General features: G+C 41.2%; 1 protein-coding gene across 1 annotated transcript in view; it reads left to right on the forward strand.

Moving 5' to 3' along the window:
• The window catches only part of LOC149224281 (putative rhamnogalacturonate lyase B), a 480,785-nt gene that overhangs the window by 418,809 nt on the left and 43,706 nt on the right, over positions 1–18,270 (forward strand). Inside the window, exon 12 of the mRNA XM_089386062.1 lies at positions 18,000–18,116. Within this exon, the coding sequence (XP_089242188.1) occupies positions 18,000–18,116 (117 nt within the window). The remainder of the gene's footprint in view (positions 1–17,999; positions 18,117–18,270) is intronic.

An 18,270-nucleotide genomic window follows, 5' to 3' on the forward strand; every position in this document is an offset into this window, starting at 1 on the left:
GCCCGATCCGACAACTCTTGTTAAATTGCTGGATTGCTGATCACATTTCCCAATGGGCTGCCTCCGATACGTGCCGCTGGTCTGCTCCAATGCGATACCTCGATTTAATCTGGGCCATTGATCTGTCCGATCCAACGACTCTGGTGCATTCTCCGCTGAACTCTATTTTCCGCCATTCTTCATGGTTTTTGCTTACGATAATGCTTTCCGACAGTTTTAAGGACTTAGACTTAGAGGCTTTAGGATCCATTTTGGATCACGCCTTCCCATTGAAGAGCTTTTAGACCACCAAAACTTGATTTTTAGGCATCGATCAAGTGAGGATACAACTCCCTCACTTGTCCAATTTTGATCCACTGTGCCTTGCGAGGATACAACTCCCTCAATGAAGGTTCATACAATCTCAAGTCTTTTGCATTAACGATTGAATAGATCTGCATATGAGTTGGCAAATCAAGGTGAAAAGCATTTTCACCAATTTAACCAAGTATCTTGAAAGGTCCATACCTTATTGGTTTTAGCTTCTTACCTTCACCTTGCATTCTGTCTCTACTTATGTACAGCGAGACTTGATCACCAGCTTGAAAACTATGCTCAACTCGATGCTTGTTATGTCTTGCCTTGTACTTGGCTTGACTTCTTTCCAACTATTCCTGTACTTCCTGGTGAATTTCCTGGATTTGTTCAATGAATTTGGTTGCTTTGTCCACATCACTGTGTCCATCAACTGCTATGTCTTTACCAAAGACAAAATCCAAGGGAGACTTTGGTATAAAACCAAAACAAGTCTCAAAAGGAGATCTTTGAGTAGAAGAGTGCTTGGCACGGTTGTAAGCATGCTGCACATAACACAAATGCTCATCCCAAAGCTTGGGATTCTTGCTGCAATAGCCTCTGAGCAACTGGATCACTGTCCTGTTGACCACTTCTGTCTGACCATCTATTTGTGGATGAAATGTTGTGCTCTTCTTCAATCTGGTGTCCATCAACTCCCATAAACTTGACCAAAACTTCCCAACGAATCGAGAATTTTGATCAGATACAATAGAAGTGGGTAACCCAAAATGAACCCATACATTCTGAAAGAACAACTTTGTTGTTTGTTTAGCTGTAATCTGTTTGTTACAAGGTATCAAAATACACATTTTATTGAACCTATCCACAACAACATACAAATAATCATGACCTTTTCTAGATTTTGGCAATCCCCCAGCAAAATCCATGGAAACACTTTCCGGGCCTAAACGTGGATTCGAAGGGTAAAGCCAAGCGAGTGTATTAGCCAAGGTAATAGCTATAGCGTAATAGCCCATAGAAGGAGGTTGGGCTTATCACCTCACCCCAGCCTACTAGTTGTAGGAAGGTAAGGACGAGAATGAATTGTTAGTGGAGTGTACAAGCCTAATTTTCTATTACTGGGCTTGCTTGTAGCACACATAGTATACCCTTTGATATATCAAGAAACTGTCTCATGCATTCTGGGCCAATAACAAAACCTTTGCAATTGTGCAACTGTTTTACTTACACCAAAATGCCCTGATATAAGAGAAGTATGTCCTTTTCGAATTATGTTAACTCTTTCAATTTGTGGAATGCATAACTTTCTCAAATGATATAAGAGTTGGTCCTTTACATAATAATCTAATTCTTCTACTTGCTTGCCATGACTAAGTTGCATATACTTCTTTAAAATCTACATCTTGAGCATACTGTTCAATGTAACTTTCATGCATTACTGAGTTATGCTCAAGTATAGTAGATGCATTTATGATTGGTCTTGATAACATGTCTGCAACCTTATTGTGTATGCCCTTCTTATATTTGATGACAAGATGAAATTGTTGTAGAAAACCCATCCACCTATAATGTCTTGATTGCTACAATTTAGTTTGTGAGTGCAAATATTGAAGTGGTTGATGATCTGTATGTATGATTGTTTCTTTACCCATTAGGTAATGTTTCCACTTTTTCACACTTTGTACTAATGCATACAATTCTTTATCATATGTGGGATAATTAACTACTGCAGAAGTAAATGTCTCAGAATGATAGCATATGGGTTTTCCGTGTTGCATCAACACTGCTCCGATGGCATAGTCACTGCCATTTGTTTCAATCTCAAATGGATGTTGAAGATCTGGCAGTGCTAGTATTGATGCTATACTGATTTTCTCTTTTAAGGTGTTGAAGGCTTTCTGTTGTTTGCCTCCCCACTAAAACACCTGTTTCAATCCTGTTAAAGCATGTAATGGAGCTGCAATCAAAGAAAAGTTAGCAATAAACTTTCTCCAGTATTGTGCTGCCCCTAGGAAACTCTTAACCTCTATAGAAGATTTGGGTTTAGTCCACTTCACAATGACTTCAACCTTAGAGGGATCTAACTTCAATTCACCACCCCTTACAAGATGACCCAAATAATTTAAAGATGTTCTGCGAAATTCACATTTTGACGTTTTACAAAGAGATTTTCTCTTTTTAAAACATCTAAAGTCTGCTTTACATGCTTTACATGGTCTTCCCATGTCTTACTAAAAACAAGAATGTCATCTAAATAAATAAGTACAAAGTCATCAATAAATGGTTTGAGTATATCATTCATAACTCTCATAAATGTAGCAAGAGCATTAGTTAAGCCAAAAGGCATAACCAACCATTCATAAAGTCCTTGCTTTGTCTTGAAAGCAGTCTTCCATGCATCCTGTTCTGCAACTCTGACCTGATGATAACCACTTCGCAAGTCTAACTTAGAAAAGTAAACTGCTTCTTTCAATTGATCTAATAAATCATCAATACGAGGAAGAGGATAACGATTCTTGATCATTATTTTATTTAGTGCTTTATAATCAATGCACATTCTCCACGAACCATCTTTCTTTCTCACCAACACGATTGGAGATCCACATGGTGATGTGCTTGGTCGTATAAACCCTTTATCGAGCAACTCCTGTACCTGCTTCTTTATCTCTGCATTCTCTAAAGCTGACAACCTGTACATTCCAATGTTAGGTAATGGAGCATCTTGTTGCAAACAAATATCATTTACTATTTCTCATTTGGGTGGCAGAGCTTTTGGTTCTTGAAATAGAACATCATACTCTGAAACAACTTTAACTAAATCAACTTTCTATTTAGAATCACATCCTTCAAATGCGTTGGATTTTTCAAGATCCTTTGCCTTTACAACCATTACTAAAAACTGCTTACTTGAATTCACAATTCTTTTCATCTATCCTAAGTTTATGAGAGAATAGTTATTTTGAGTTTATGAGCTCTTACAATGTATTCTATTCCATTTTTAGTGAGTTGATACTTATTCTCAACCCTATAGAAAATAGCTTTTCTATCATACAAGTATGGAATTCCCAAAACAATACCACATATATCCAATGGAACTATATCTAACTCAACCTCATCTACAAATGTTGATCCAATAGCAAATCTAAGTTTACATTGTCTCGTTACTTGGAGCTTCATTTTATCACACACCCAACCTAATGGATATGGCTTCTCATGAGGTTTTGTTCGTAATCCCAACTTCTTTACAATTATTTCAGAAATCAAATTTACTTGTCATCCACTATCAAACAAAATATCAATATTATTATGCTTGGAAATTACTCTAATACGAAAAAGCTCATTTATTTCCCTCTTATTACTTTCATTATCAACAGATTGTGTAGAATTACTTGTGGATGCTTCAGAATCTTTACCTTTAATACCTGTGGTTGTAACTGTTGTTTCATCACCTGAATCTGATCCCAAGTCCTGCTGAATAGCTACAACATTCTTTTTCTTCCTTCCACCGAACTTCTTAGGTCTCCGTTCTGGATGCAAAAGCCAGCAGTGTGCCTCATCATGTCCTTCTTTCTTGCAATGAGTGCATGAAGGTTTATCCTTCTGTACAATGTTTGCTTTCCTCTCCTTCCATTTTAGTTTCTTCTTTTCCTTGCTCTTGCTTACAGAATATTTAGATGATCCCCCAACCTCTGGGTTTACATTCTTACCTCTAGCTTCTAGATGTGTGGCTTGAACTGATACATCATCTAAGCTAGTGGGATTAAACATGAGAATAGTATGCTTTAAATAACCATCAGACTACCTATATACTTCAATAAAGTCTTAGGTGAGTCCAAGGATATACCTAGAGTTAAAGCTCTTTTCCTGAATTCCTGAGTATAACTTTGTACACTCTGACCCTTCAACTGGCAAAGAGTTTGCCAACTCATCATTGCTTGCTGCATGTAAGCTAAAGGATAGAATTGCTTTTTGATAGCAGAAACAAATTCATTCCAGGTAGAAATGATTTTACCATGTTTTTGCAGATCGGCTTGTGTCTTGCCTTCCCACCATACTAGTGTAGTTCCTCCAAGTCGAAGGCTAGCCAGCTGAATCGTCTTCCTTTCGGAATCAACGTTCTGTACCCTGCAATATACATCGATCTATCTTATCCAATTATCTAGCTTTTCTGCATTTAGTTCTCCATCATAAATTGGCAAATCAAACTTCACATCGAATTTAATCAAAGAAGTTTTCTTCTTCTTCTTATCAGGGCTAGTTTTATGCGAAGAAGATGATGAGGATGATGAAGGTGATGATGGAGGAGATGGCGGAGGAGGCATTTCCCCTTTCCTTTTGCCTTCTGGAGGGGCAACTAGAAAAGGTTCCTCTATTCCTTTGTCTGGTTTGGGTGTTGAAGTGCTTTCACCTCGACGCTTCTTAAACTCTAGATACATCTCTTCCACCATGGCTCGCATGGCCATAAAACTGTCCATGAACTGAGATTCTAATTCCAGTGGAGTTTCTTCTGCCATTCTCCTCTGATAATAGACTCTTCCAATCTCTGGTTTAGCCTCAACAAGTTCTCCTTCTCCTAGTCTGAGCTTTAATCTAGTTAACATTCAAAATCCAGCACAAGCTTGTCTAACCTTAACAAAACCAAAACCAAATGCTCTGATACCACTTGATCTGAAAATGAGATCTTAAATCAATATTAAGGTATTACAGACTCATGTGAAGGAATGCCTATATTATTTAGTGCAACGGATTGAAAAGATTGCGAATAATATAGACAATGAACATAATAAACACACATCAACACAAGCAAAATAATGAAGGAGTTCACCAGACTTCCTAGCTACGTCTCCTGGTCCAGCTTTCAGTGTCGACCTCTATATTATGTCTTTAAGAGCAGAATATTACAAGTGTGAGCTCAAACAGAGTCTCAACACAACAATGACAAAATAACAAGAATTTACTTGAAATCCTCGAGTCTAAAAGAGTGCACAGTCTCTCCCTCTTGCTCTCTGTCTTCTGCTTTCTCTTGCTCTCCTCTATCATTTTCTGCTTGTCCCTGTTCTATTATGGGATGGATTTTTAAGCCTCTCGGCCCTATCTGTTCACCTCCCTTCTCGGGCTTTCTGGCTCCCGGCTGCTGTCCATTCAAATCCCTGTTGAGCGTTAAACAATCATTGCAAAACGCTCTAAGGTATGGTGGCCCCCTGTTTTCAAACGGAAAAGGACCTTGGGCGCAGGTGAAAATCCCTTGAATTTACACGTCTCTGTTTACAAAGAGAAATATCGGGAAAAAACTAAAAACAGTGGAAAATCTGCCAAGCCGGACTTCAAATGATATCGAATCTGACCTATAATCCTATCGGGTCCGTTGTTGCATCGCTATCGCAAGTCGCAAGCGCTACGGTCATAATCCCTTTGTATTTGGTCCATAGCGGGAATACACAGAAATACATAGGAAAATGCTTATTATCGGACTTCAAATTTTATAGAACCACATCTATAATTCCTTTCAGGTCCGCCCTGATCGCAATCGCATATCGCATGTCAATGACCCTTTGTATTACCCGATCGTCGATCGCCAATATCGGCGAATTGCATATCATGGGGTCGTGGGTCCATTGGTATCACCCATTGTATCATTGCGATGCGATATATTGTGATCATATATCGCAAGTCCTCGAGCCTCCGATAAGCCCTCCTTTGTATTATAGCGATGCGATATCGCGATTGACAATCGCATATCACTAATCCGCAAGCCCTCGGTAAGTCTTCCTTTGCGTTATAACGATGCGATAAAGCGGAAATCACATATCGCATAGACTTTGGGCTTCCGGGTAAGTGCTACCTTTAGTAATATTTGTGATGCAATTATGTGATCTTCACTGTTGGATTTGAGTGCCCGATCCGACGTCTCTCGTTAAATTGCTGGATTGCTGATCGCATTTCCCAATGGGTTGCCTCCAATACGTTCCGCTGGCCTGCTCCGATGCAATACCCCTATTTAATCTGGGCCATTGTCCTGTCCGATCCAATGGCTCTAGTGCATTCTCCGTTGAACTCTGTTTTCCGCCATTCTTCATGGTTTTTGCTTACGATAATGTTTTCTGATAGATTTAATGACTTAGAATTAGAGGTTTTAGGATCCATTTTGGATCAAGAAGAGGGCCCAAACCCATTTTCAGACACTGAAGTGGAAAATATTTGAGGCAAGATGGAGAAGCAAGAAGAGAATGAGCAGCCTAGGTAGCGGAACACAAACTAGGTCTTAGAAGAGTTGCTAAGGACAAACCAGCAAATGATGAGGCAAGGGCAGCTGATGATGGACATGATGCAGCAAGTGATGGGCTTGCAAATGGGTGGAAGACTAGAGGGAGAACCTTGAGGTCACAGGGTTTCAAAAGCGGGAGGAGGCATTTGTACCTATCATCTTCCACATACCCCATAGCCTAGGCAAGCTAGCTACCCCACAAGGCCTCATTTCATGGAGGAGGCAGAGCTAGAGAGAGAGCCAGACCCGATCGCAGACTTGGTACATTTTGTTGCATTAGGCATTGATGAGTATGGGGGTTGGATGGCCGAATCAAGAGGGTGATGTCCTTTGGAGAGTACATCCACCTCAAGGAGAGGCGCACTACTGGGGCTAGAGGCCACTATAGGGAGGAGCATCCAACAAAGATGTGCAAAAGCTAGCAGGGAAGGTCACGCTTTCGAACTTCGATGGGTCTGCAAAGAGCTCAATCAAGGCATGGATCCAAAAACTTGATACATAACCTCACTTGAATCCCTTGAGGGAAGTTGATGCCATATGTTTCGCCACCCTTCACTTGGAAGGGGATGCATAGGAGTGGTGGTACCATAGACTGATCACATTGGGGCACCTTCACATCACCACTTAGAAAACGTTCACTAGGAGATTGTTGGAGAGATTTGAGAGGAAGGACCTGGAGCTATCCTTCAGAGAGATGGCCCACTTGAGACAGACTAGCAGCGCAGAGGCCTACATTACGGAGTTTTAGAGACTCGTAGTGATGGTGACAGATATTTCGAAGGCACGATTGCTCGTGTTGTTTGTGGAGGTGCTTGTTGAGCCTCTACGTGGATGGGTGAGGGCTTACAATCCCACATCTCTACAGGATTCTATTTCTAGGACCCGGGACATGATCGATGCAGTGCCCAAGAACCAGGCCTTTGTTCCCACGAGACCCACAGCCCCACAGGGGAACAAAGATGTGAGGCCACCACTGAGAGATGGAGGACGTAGCTAGTTGGATGATGACACCCGGAGGGACCTCAGGAGGAGGAGGTTGTGTTTCACGTACCAGGAGCTTTGGGCACTAGGGCACAAGTGCGCCAAGGGTAAAGCCCATTTCATCGAGGTGTTCTCAGATAGCGAGCTTGAGGAGGAGGAGGCCGAGGCAGTAGAGGAGTTGGGAGATGAGGGAGGACCATCATCAAGAGGGCTACCACCACCATCTCCTAGAGGAGGGTCGTTTGCCCCAATCGGGGGAGTCCTTTCTTCACTTCGGGGTGTGCTGAAGTATTTGACACTCAGGATCAAGGGGAATATACAAGGACAATGTGTGTCAATCCTGGTTGACAGTGGGGCCACCCACAATTTCATTGATGCCCAAATGGTGGAGCATAGGGGCATCCACACAACTACATTTGAGGGGTTCTCATTTTTGGTACCCGAAGACCGAACCATTTAGTGTACTATGTATGTCTCCAGGCTAACCTTGAAGATGGGAAACTACTCACTCACTGACCATTTCTTCGTGGTTGATGTCCCAGACACCAATGTGGTGTTGGGTGTCGAGTGGCAGTGTGCATTGGGGAAGGTCACTATTGATTGGCAGAAGCTAGAGATGGAGTTCAAGGGGCTGGATGGGAAGCTGGTAGTGTTGAGGGGAATGCACTCTTATCCCCCTTAGACAGTTTTAGCCCACCGGATGGAGGCAGATTTGTGACATGGGGATGTGGAGTGGGCAGTTGAGTTGTGGATTTCTAAGTTGGGGACACAAGCACAAGTCACACATCCAGACATACTAGCCTTATTGGAGAGGCACCAGGTGGTTTTTGGGGATGTTCCACCAGGTAGACTGCCAGATCGTGGATTTGAGAACACCATCGAGCTGTTGGAGGGGGTGAACGCAGTCATCACCACCCCTTATTGGCACCCAAAGGCCTATAAGGATGAGATAGAGTGGGCCATTCAGGAGCTGTTGAGATTGGGACACATCAGGCCTAGCTCGAGTCTATTTGCTTCTTCCGTGGTGCTGGTGAAGAAGAAAGATGGGATGTTGCGCATGTGTGTTGACTACCGGGCTCTCAATAAGAAGACCTTAAAGAATAGATATCCCATTCCATGTTGATTTTGGGTAGCATTGGATGTGTTCTAGCCATGAAATTTGGTGGAGAGGTTAAGGCACATGAGATCTCCAAGACCCAGAAATTGTTTGGAGAAATTCCACCCGATTGAGGAGTTATTAAAATAATTAATATTTTTAAAGAGTTCCTAAGTCTAAAATTGTGAAAATAAAAATATTAATGTGTATTAATAAGAATATGGGTGAGAAGGTTCTAAGTGACGAGGATCAAGCCTGTTTTAATCTTAGCCATTGATTCATGAACAGGAAAAGTATAAGAGGAGGCTTGAGGATCAGTTGGAGATACACCAAGAGAGATCGGTCAATTCGATTGTTTGGGGCGAGGTTTGTTGAGGAAATTGAGTTAGTGATCAGATTTGCAGTGAGGGGCAGTTCAGTAAGGGATTTTCATCCGAGGCTGAAGAATACATAGCAGAGAGGCAGCGCAGTGCCGAGAGAGACAGCGCATGCCCTAGAAGGGCTGGCGTGGAGGACACAGAAGGCTGACGCAAGTAACGCAAAAGCCGTAGAGGGTGACGCTGGGGAGATTCTGTGGGGCAAACTGGGAGCAGATCAGTAGATTCTGAGCTGGGAGAAGGTGACGCAGCTCCTGGAAGAGTGACATAGTTCCAGAGCAGTGCTTGGAGTAGCTCTCGTTGTCAAGCATAGGGAACATCCAAAGTCATTATGGGGTTTGATCATCCGATTGCTGATTTTCTGGAATATCTGTCTCCAGATAGGGATACTATTGCCAAGGATATTCTCTATTGGGTGAGCAATTTCTGGCACCCTAGTTGTATTTACAAATATGTTTAATAATACAAATCCTCTATATGTTGCACCGGTTTTCCCGAATTGGGTTTTTCCGAGGACGATTGTCCAAAATAATGGTGTCCCTTGTGTTATTGTCTCAATTTATTCCAGCGCATGATCTATATATTTGTGAAGGATGCAATAGTGTTTACTTCGATGTTTATGCAATTAAATAACTTATTAATATAAAGAACAAGTATGAGATTGTAAACTAGTAATTGCAACAAGGGTTTCTAATGTGTTAATTCAGGAATTTTCACATTCCACGCATCGATGAGTTGATGGACGTGCTTAGGGGAGCTAAATAGTTCGCTAAGATAGATCTATGTTCGAGGTATCACCAGATTTGCGTGAGAGAGCAGGACATTCCGAAGACTGCTTTTCGCTGCCACTATGGACATTTTGAGTTCTTGGTGATGCCCTTTGGGCTAGCCAATGCTCCGGCTACTTTCTAGTCTTGTATGAACCACGTATTCCGTGGGTAGCTGAGGCGCTTTGTCCTGGTTTTCCTTGATGACACACTCACTTACAGCAGGACATGGGAGAAGCACCTTCAACATTTGGAGGAAGTGCTTCACATACTTGAGTAGCAGCAGTTGTATGCAAAGTTGTCCAAATGTGAGTTTGGACTAACGAAGATGTTGTACCTGGGGCATGTGATCGGGGAAGATGGAGTGAAGGTGCATTAGGAGAAGATTAAGGTGATACTGGATTGGCCCACACCCAGGAACGTGACGGATTTAAGGGGATTCTTGGGCATTTGCATGTACTATAGGAGATTTGTGAGAGGGTTCTCACAACTTGCAGCACCTCTCACGGATCTGACGAAGAGGGGATTTTGAGTGGACGCAGGTGGCAGAGGCTTTTGAATGCCTCAAGAGGGCCATGAGAAGCTGTTCGGTTTTAGCCTTGCCGGATTTCACATGGCCCTTTGTGCTAGAGTGTGATGCCTCTGGTGAAGGGGTTGGGGCCATTTTGACACAGGGGGGCCATCCTATTGCGTTTGAGAGCAGGAAACTGTTGCCTCATGAGCGGTTGTACTCCGTGTACGACAAGGAGATGTTGGTAGTGATGCATGCACTGGCCAAATTCAAACAGTATCTAGTGGGCAACTAGTTCAAAGTGAAGACTGATCACAACAATCTTCGATTCCTCCTTGAGCAACAGTCATTAGAGGAGAGGCAGCAGAAATGGGTGAGTAAGCTCCAGGCTTACGATTTCGAGATTGAGTATGTGAAGGGTAAACACAATGTGGTAGCAGATGCCCTCTCTAGGAGACCAACAGTGTTGTCTCTGATCGATGTCACGCAAGATTGGAAGGCTCAACTACTGGTTGAGTACTCAAGGACAGGTAGGCTTGCGATATTTTGGATTGCACACACAAGGATGACTAATTTAGGATGATGGACGATATGATTTACTATAAGGACCAAATCTATCTGGTACTGGGATCTCAGTTGAAGGAGAGGATCATGTAGGCAGCCCATGATTCCCCCCTAGCAGAGCACCCAAGCTTCCTCAAGACATATCATGCTGTCAAGGAGAGATTCTCTTGGCGGGGGCTCAAGGGAGATGTGTTGAGGCACGTGAGGGAGTGTGTGGACTGCCAGAGGAACAAGGTGGAGCTGACCCACCCAGACGGTTTGCTATAACCGCTTCCCATTCTAGAGAGGAAGTGGGAGAGTGTATCCATGGACTTCATCACCGGGCTACCAGTTGCGCAGGGGCGAGACTGCATTTATGTGGTGGTCGATAGACTAACCAAGTTTGCCCACTTCTTTGCTATTTCATCGAGATCTTCAACTTCCCGGGTGGGCGAGTTATTCTTTCGGGAGGTTTTCAGCTGCATGGTCTCCCCAAGACCATTGTGAGTGATAGAGACAGCAAATTTATGGGGGCTTTTTGGCAAGAGTTGTTCGGGCTAGTGGGGACGGAGCTTACACCCAGCACCAACTATCACCCCCAAACCGATGGGAAAATAGAGATTGTGAACAAATCGCTGGAAGGGTACTTGCGCCACTATGTGACTGGGCATCAGAGAACATGGGTCAAGTGGCTACACCTTGGGGATTTCTGCTACAACACAACTTATCATATGTCATTGGGATGTCTTCTTTTCGAGCACTCTATGGGTATGATGCATTTTCTTTTTCTGACATGGTGTTTGGAGATCGCAGGGCCCCAAGGGCAAAGGATTGGGTTCAAGAGAGCGAGGAGATTCTTTGAGCTCTCAAGAACAACTTACAGGTGGCCCAGAATCAACAAAAGGTGTATGTTGATAAGCACAGGGTGGAGAGACACTTTGAGGTAGGAGACATGGTTTACCTACGCTTGCAACCATATAGGCAATCTTTTCCCAAGAAGAAGGGAGTAGAGAAGCTTCAACCCCGATTTTATGGGTCGTATAAGGTGGTCCAAAAGGGTGGTAGCCTATGAGCTAGAGCTACCTATGGAGAGTCGGATTCACAATGTGTTCCATGTCTCATGCTTGAGAAAGGCATTGGGACGGCATGTTACAGCAACAATTGAGTTGCCTCCTTTGGATGATGAGGGGCACTTAGTCTTGACACCTGAGACCATATTAGAGACACAGGAGAGGAGGTTGAGGAATAGGGTGATCAGGGAGTACCTTATCAAATAGAGGGATTTTCCAGAAGAGGATGCCACATGGGAGAGTGAACAAATCTTGCAGCATCCAGTTTTCTAATTGCTTGGGGACAAGCAACATTCGGGAGGGGAGGACTGTAATGTCCCTTCTTAATTGTTCTCCCAAGGAGAGGAAAAACAATTTTGGAAATTTCGTTATTTTTGGCTTCATGCATTTTTGGTGGAAGAAATTAGGAGAAAAGGGGGTCGATATGCCTTTAGTGGATTGTGGGGACCACTCATGCACCAAAAATACGCACCCCTTATAGGTAGCTCAATTTTCCTAAGTTGGGGGTCAAAATATTTTATGGGACCCACGTGGGGCCCAAGGGAGCAAGCATAAATAGAAGGAGAGGAGCAACATTTGGGGCCTTTTGTTGATTTGAGAATTCATTGTTGCTTTGGTTGTTCAACTAAGCTACAACGTGCTGTTTAGCACAAGAGCTTCCCAAGGAGTGAAGCTCACCCCTTTCTTCGGTGGACCTCGAGTGCCACCCTAGGAGGGCCTTTCCTTGCAGTTGGAGACAAAGAGAGTGACCACCATCAGAGGATTACGCTGCCTTGGCTCAGCTAGGATGTAGTGGGAGCAACAAGGATGCAGTGGGAGAGACTGCGTGTTTGTGTGGAGTAGTAGAGTCAAGATTTGGGAGTGAAGTGGCTGCTGGAGGCATTCTTATCAGGTTTTCATCTCATAGTAGAAATATTATAGTAGGAGGAAGAGCCAATCACCTAGTTAGAGTTTCTAATGCAAGGCACTGTGTCATATTCACCTAGAATTGCACAGTCACTAGAGGGGGTTGCTTGGAAGGAGTTTTACCTAGAGGATTGAGGAGCTAGGTTGTGGGGAATTTGTTGGGAGGCTGATTTGGGAGGTTTCTTGTTATTTTGGGAGCAGGATACAACAATTCCAGCTACAGGTGTCGATTCCTAGTGTTGGAGGAGGGCTAAGCTCTAGAAGGCCGAAATTGGAGGGTCAAAACCAGGGAAAACCCTTTCTGGGTTTTCGGCAAGGAGTACACTCCTAAATTTATAGAAATTTCTAGGTTGTTTTGATGGGGAAAATCAGAGCTTGAAGTCAGCAAGCAGTGTAAATTTAGACGGACAACGCAGTTTTCTAGAGAGCAACACCTCTACATTAGTTGGGCTCTTTTGTATTCATCACCTAAGGCTTGTAGCTTGCTTTTTGCAAACCCAAGTGCACCTCATCCATCTTCTATTGTGCTCCAACATATTTTATTAATGAAAATGAGCCAATTGAGTGTTTGATGAGAAATTTATGTCTAGGTGTTGATTGCTGAGTACATTTGTTTCTGAAATTTATTACATGACCTTGTTATCACTGAAAATTTTCCATTAGGAATATTACACTATCATTGTTGCTTCTAGCCATAGAAATTTCAGTAAGACTTGGTCAAGGAGCATTATTCGTACACCTTCTTCAATTGTCCTATTCTTTCTTTCGATCACTCCATTTTGTTCAGGATAGTAGGGAACAATAAGCTACCTCTTAATTCCTATTTCTTTACAATATGCAATCAATTATTTAGAAGTGTATTCCCCACCATTGTTGGATCTCAAAGTCTTTATTTTCCTTTCGGTTAGGGTTTCCATTTCACATCTAAACTCCTTGAATTTCTCAAATATGTCATAATTTTCCTTGAGAAGGTAGAGCCATGTCTTTCTAGAGTGATCATCAATAAATGTTACATGGTAAATATGACCTCCAAGTGATTTGTCAGACATGGGCGCACACACATCGGAATGTATGAGGTCTAATATTTCTTTAGACCTTGTTTCACTATTTGAAAATGGTTTTCTTGTATGTTTTCCCAAAGAGCATCCCTTGCAAACTCCTTCATGATCTTCTTTGATATCGGGGATGCCATGAACTAGTTATTTAAGAGTGGGAATGACCTTGTAGTGAAGACCATATCTTCTATGCCATAGCTCAATGGGATTGATTTCCATATGAACTAAGGCTTGAGGAGGTGGTGTAATGACTCTATACAAGCTTCCTTCATGAACTCCAATAACCCTAGCCTTATCAATACTTTAATATTTTCCCCAAACCAAGACCTTTTCATCAACAAAAGCAACTCTATCCCCTTTATCTTCTAAGAAAGAGATTGAAAGAAAATTCTTTTTCAAACCTTGAACATATAGTATGTTGTTGAGATGTAGTTTTGCTCCATTCTTCAGCTTCAAAGATGTTATCTCAGGCCTCTAGCATCATAGCTTTTGTTGTCTCCCAATTCCACTGCATGAGAAGATGGTTCCTTTGATAGAGTTTGTATTTGTTTACTTTCCCCTGTGATATGCCTTGATGCTCCACTGTCAATGATCCATGCATTATCATCATTAAGTGATCCTGTAAGTGTAGCTAAGAACCCTTGGCTTTTGACCTTGTTGAATAAGTAGTAGACAATCTTCTTGATCCATCTTCTTGTAGATTTATATCCCATTCTTATCATAGAGGGAGTAATCATTACCTTCAACGAAGTTTTCTAATCATTTCCTTCAACGAAGTGATCTTCAATCTTCTTCGACCTTAGCTCTGATACCATGTTGAGAAATCAATGCTAGTAGAGTTAGGGTTCGATTTCTCTTTCTTGATAATTACTTGTGAATTATGTTGGCTTCTTTTACTTATTTGTTAGATTATCTTTCATGAAGCAATTACCAAATTATGTGTGCATGATCACAAAAACACAAGACACAAGATGTAGGCACTTTGTCAGGGCAAAACCCCTATCTAGGGGAAAACCCAGTCAAAATATTTTCCTTCAATAGTTTTTGTCAAGGCTCTTCAACCTAGACACAAACCTCCTCCACACCAAGCTAGCCTTTCCTTCTTCGATCCAACCTTCGTCCTAGTAGCAGCAACACTTCGACTCCAGCAACTTTGACTTGGTAGCTTCTGGCATCAACAAGCAGTAGCAACAGCTTCGACTTTGACAAGGAAACTTCGATCTCTTAAATTAGCCCACACAAGAGAGAGAGAGAGAGAGAGATCCCAAAACTTCAATTTTGTCCTTCCCTTCCTCCTTAACCAAACTCGCACTCCTTTTATCTTCCTCCTTCACCTTCATAGTTTTCCCAGCTTCCAACTTCAAATATCGAACTATGTGTGAGAGAGTGAGATGCTCTAAGTGAATTCAAATTGCCTTTGTATATATAGCCTTCCAATGAGGTCAAATTACCTTTCTTGAGGCCAACTTGGTGTGGAGGTTACATAATTCATCTTTGACTCAAAAATAATTATTTTTACATTGTTCAAAAGCCCAAGAAAGGTTTCATAAAATATACAATGACTCTAATGACTCTTTATTAATCCTAGAAGTCCACAATGGGAACTTTGACTAATAAAATGATAACCCAAGCATGAAATGCATGCTTTAATAAGTCATTGTGTTAAGTTATCATATGTTCTATGCTTATAGCAGTTTACTTATCTTTCTTATTATTATCCACAGATTAGCAATCACATGTACATAAGGTAAAGCGCAGATAGAACATTAAACGATTGACAGAAAACAAGCCAAGACAAGAGACACAAGTTGTGACAGCTAGCCAGGGACAAACCCCAATGTGGGGAAACTCTTTGATCAAATCTTCCTTTATCTTCAATAATTCAGCAGAGAGAAATAGTACATAAATCTGATGTATATCAGCAACAGCGAACCCTAGATCAGCCAAACTAGGGCAGACAATATCTTGCAAACTGACCGTCGGATCGGCTTGATTCCTTCACCAAAAAATGCGGCCTTTAGAGGAGATCCAGATTCACCTACAGCATAGTTCCGAGGAGGGAGTCTGATGGTCAACGCTAGTCAAACTTCTGATCTGCAGTTGCAGCCCTAAATTCTGCACCTTCCTTCCACACATGTGAAAGAGTCTCTTTCTGCGCAGTAGGAGAAGAGCCTCTTTTCTGTGCAGGAGAAAGAGAGATGTGATGAGTTGAGTGAGTCCAAATGAGGAAAAGACCTCCTGTATTTATACACAATGGTTGATGATTGAATAGATGCGATTGTCGGGCTTTTGAGCCTACATGAGTTGCAAGTCGGCTTGATAATTATTCCATAATTAAAATAAATTCATATCTCCATAAATACTTATCGGAATCAGATGATCTTTAGATCAATCCTACACCTCTCGACGAAAGGAATCTAATAAAAATATTATCAGCCATGAATAAGATGACCCACATGGAGTTTGGCCCTAGTTGCCAATTTTAACACATTCTAACAATAATAAAAATTCTTTTGACAAATACATTTTATGAAGACCGAACCTAGTTACATTTTTTCAACAGAGATTACTTTCATTTTAGATGGTATAGTGGTGTTGGAACAAACAACAAAGCAGAGCTACTAGCTCTATGGGGAGTCTTATTCCGTGCCAAATGGCTCGCCATTGATGAGATTGATGTCTTTGGAGACTCCAAAATGATTATTGAGTGGGTTAAGATGAGAAATGTTTTTGAGACTTCAGCGCTTACTAACTGGATGATCAGGATCAGAATGTTGATTAAGACTTTTAAGAGGATATCCTTTTCACATATCTTCAGAGAACAAAGTCATGTGGCAGATGGTGTGTCAAAATACGGGTGAAACACTGAACCAGGCATTATCAAGTTTTCTGTTTTGGAAAAAGGTTCATTTCAGCATTCAGGGAACATCAAAATATGAAGGATAATACTAGCTTTCTTTCCTTTTGCTGTTATACAGATTTTAATTTTTGATTATGTAATTACTGATCTAATACTCTTTTTTGTAGATCCATGAAACTCCTAGAAAGAACAGAAAATAGGATTTGTGTTTGAGAAAGCATGAATTGTAAATTTGAGATAGAAAGCGGAAGGAAAGAAGAGATAGATCCTAGATCATAGTTTGAAAAATGACAGAAGTAACGAGAGAAACTTTGTGATAATGGGGAAATCAGATGTAAGGTAGAATGGTGCTTAACTGTCATGCATTCATCTCATGTTAGGTTAGTATACCAGATTTAAGATTGAGGATTTTTAAACTAGAATTGTCACATTAACATTGCTAAGCCTGTGGTGGGTCCCTACTTTTATAACTTTAAGGGTTCCAATTTTTTATCTATATGTGGAGTATTTAATACTATTTATAGAATGCCTATATAAATTGGTTTAGATGGCTATGTTTGTGTTCTATAATTTCTATTTGCATTCTAATGAGTGCAGTTAATAAAATGTGCAACTGTTGGATTCTATTCCGACTGGCCAGTATAAAAACATATAATAGACATGAGAGAGATTGATTAAACAAGAAGAGATTTTCTACTAGTAGATATAAAACATCACCATGAGAAAACACCAATTAAGTAATGAGAGCTTTATGCCAGTAGATCTAAAATGTCTTGTATTGTTAGCAAGATATTGACTGGTGGTGATGAAATACATTGGATCTGTTACATCAATTTGTAATAGATTTAGGATATAAATGAGAGTCAATTTACAAGAATTCATTAAAAAATTCTCATTGGAAAAAGTCAAGTAACAAGAATATTACAACAAAATTCAAGATGATTTGGTGTTATACTTCAAATATACGAATGGATTTGTTTATTGTCGTCAATCTGGAGTTACTATTGTTGACATTGGGAGGGGGGACTTGAAAGGGAAAATCATTTAGATGAATTAGACGTTATACTGATAATTTTTCAGTAAGAAAGATGGAAATGCCATTTTGTCTTATTGATTATACATCTCTCTTCTATTTCTCGTATGTATCCCTTTCTCTCATCTTGATGTTATAACTTTTCTTTTCAAACCTTTTATTGCATAATCTGGCCACTGAACCATTCCTAATCATAGGAATGTTGCTGATTGATGCCATTGTTTGAGTTCTTCTTCAGGTTCCGGCAATATGGCCTTTGGGAAAGATATTCTGAAATCTTCAAAGACAACGATTTGATATATACAGTTGGGACTAGTGACTGGAGAAGAGATTGGTGCTTTGCACACACATGCAGGTATCTCCTATCTTCATACCCTACATACAAATACGAATATGATTTCTATTGTCACCAAGACTTTGTCATCACCTTATGTTTCACATTGTTAAGGCAAATATTATCATGATCCTCCCTTGCAGTCATGATGACGATACTTATGTATATTTATGAG

The sequence above is a fragment of the Pinus tabuliformis genome, chromosome Q, assembly GCF_031772625.1.
Source record: "Pinus tabuliformis cultivar Carrire ecotype Pingquan chromosome Q, CPIR1, whole genome shotgun sequence".
NCBI classification, from domain to species: Eukaryota; Viridiplantae; Streptophyta; class Pinopsida; order Pinales; family Pinaceae; genus Pinus; species Pinus tabuliformis.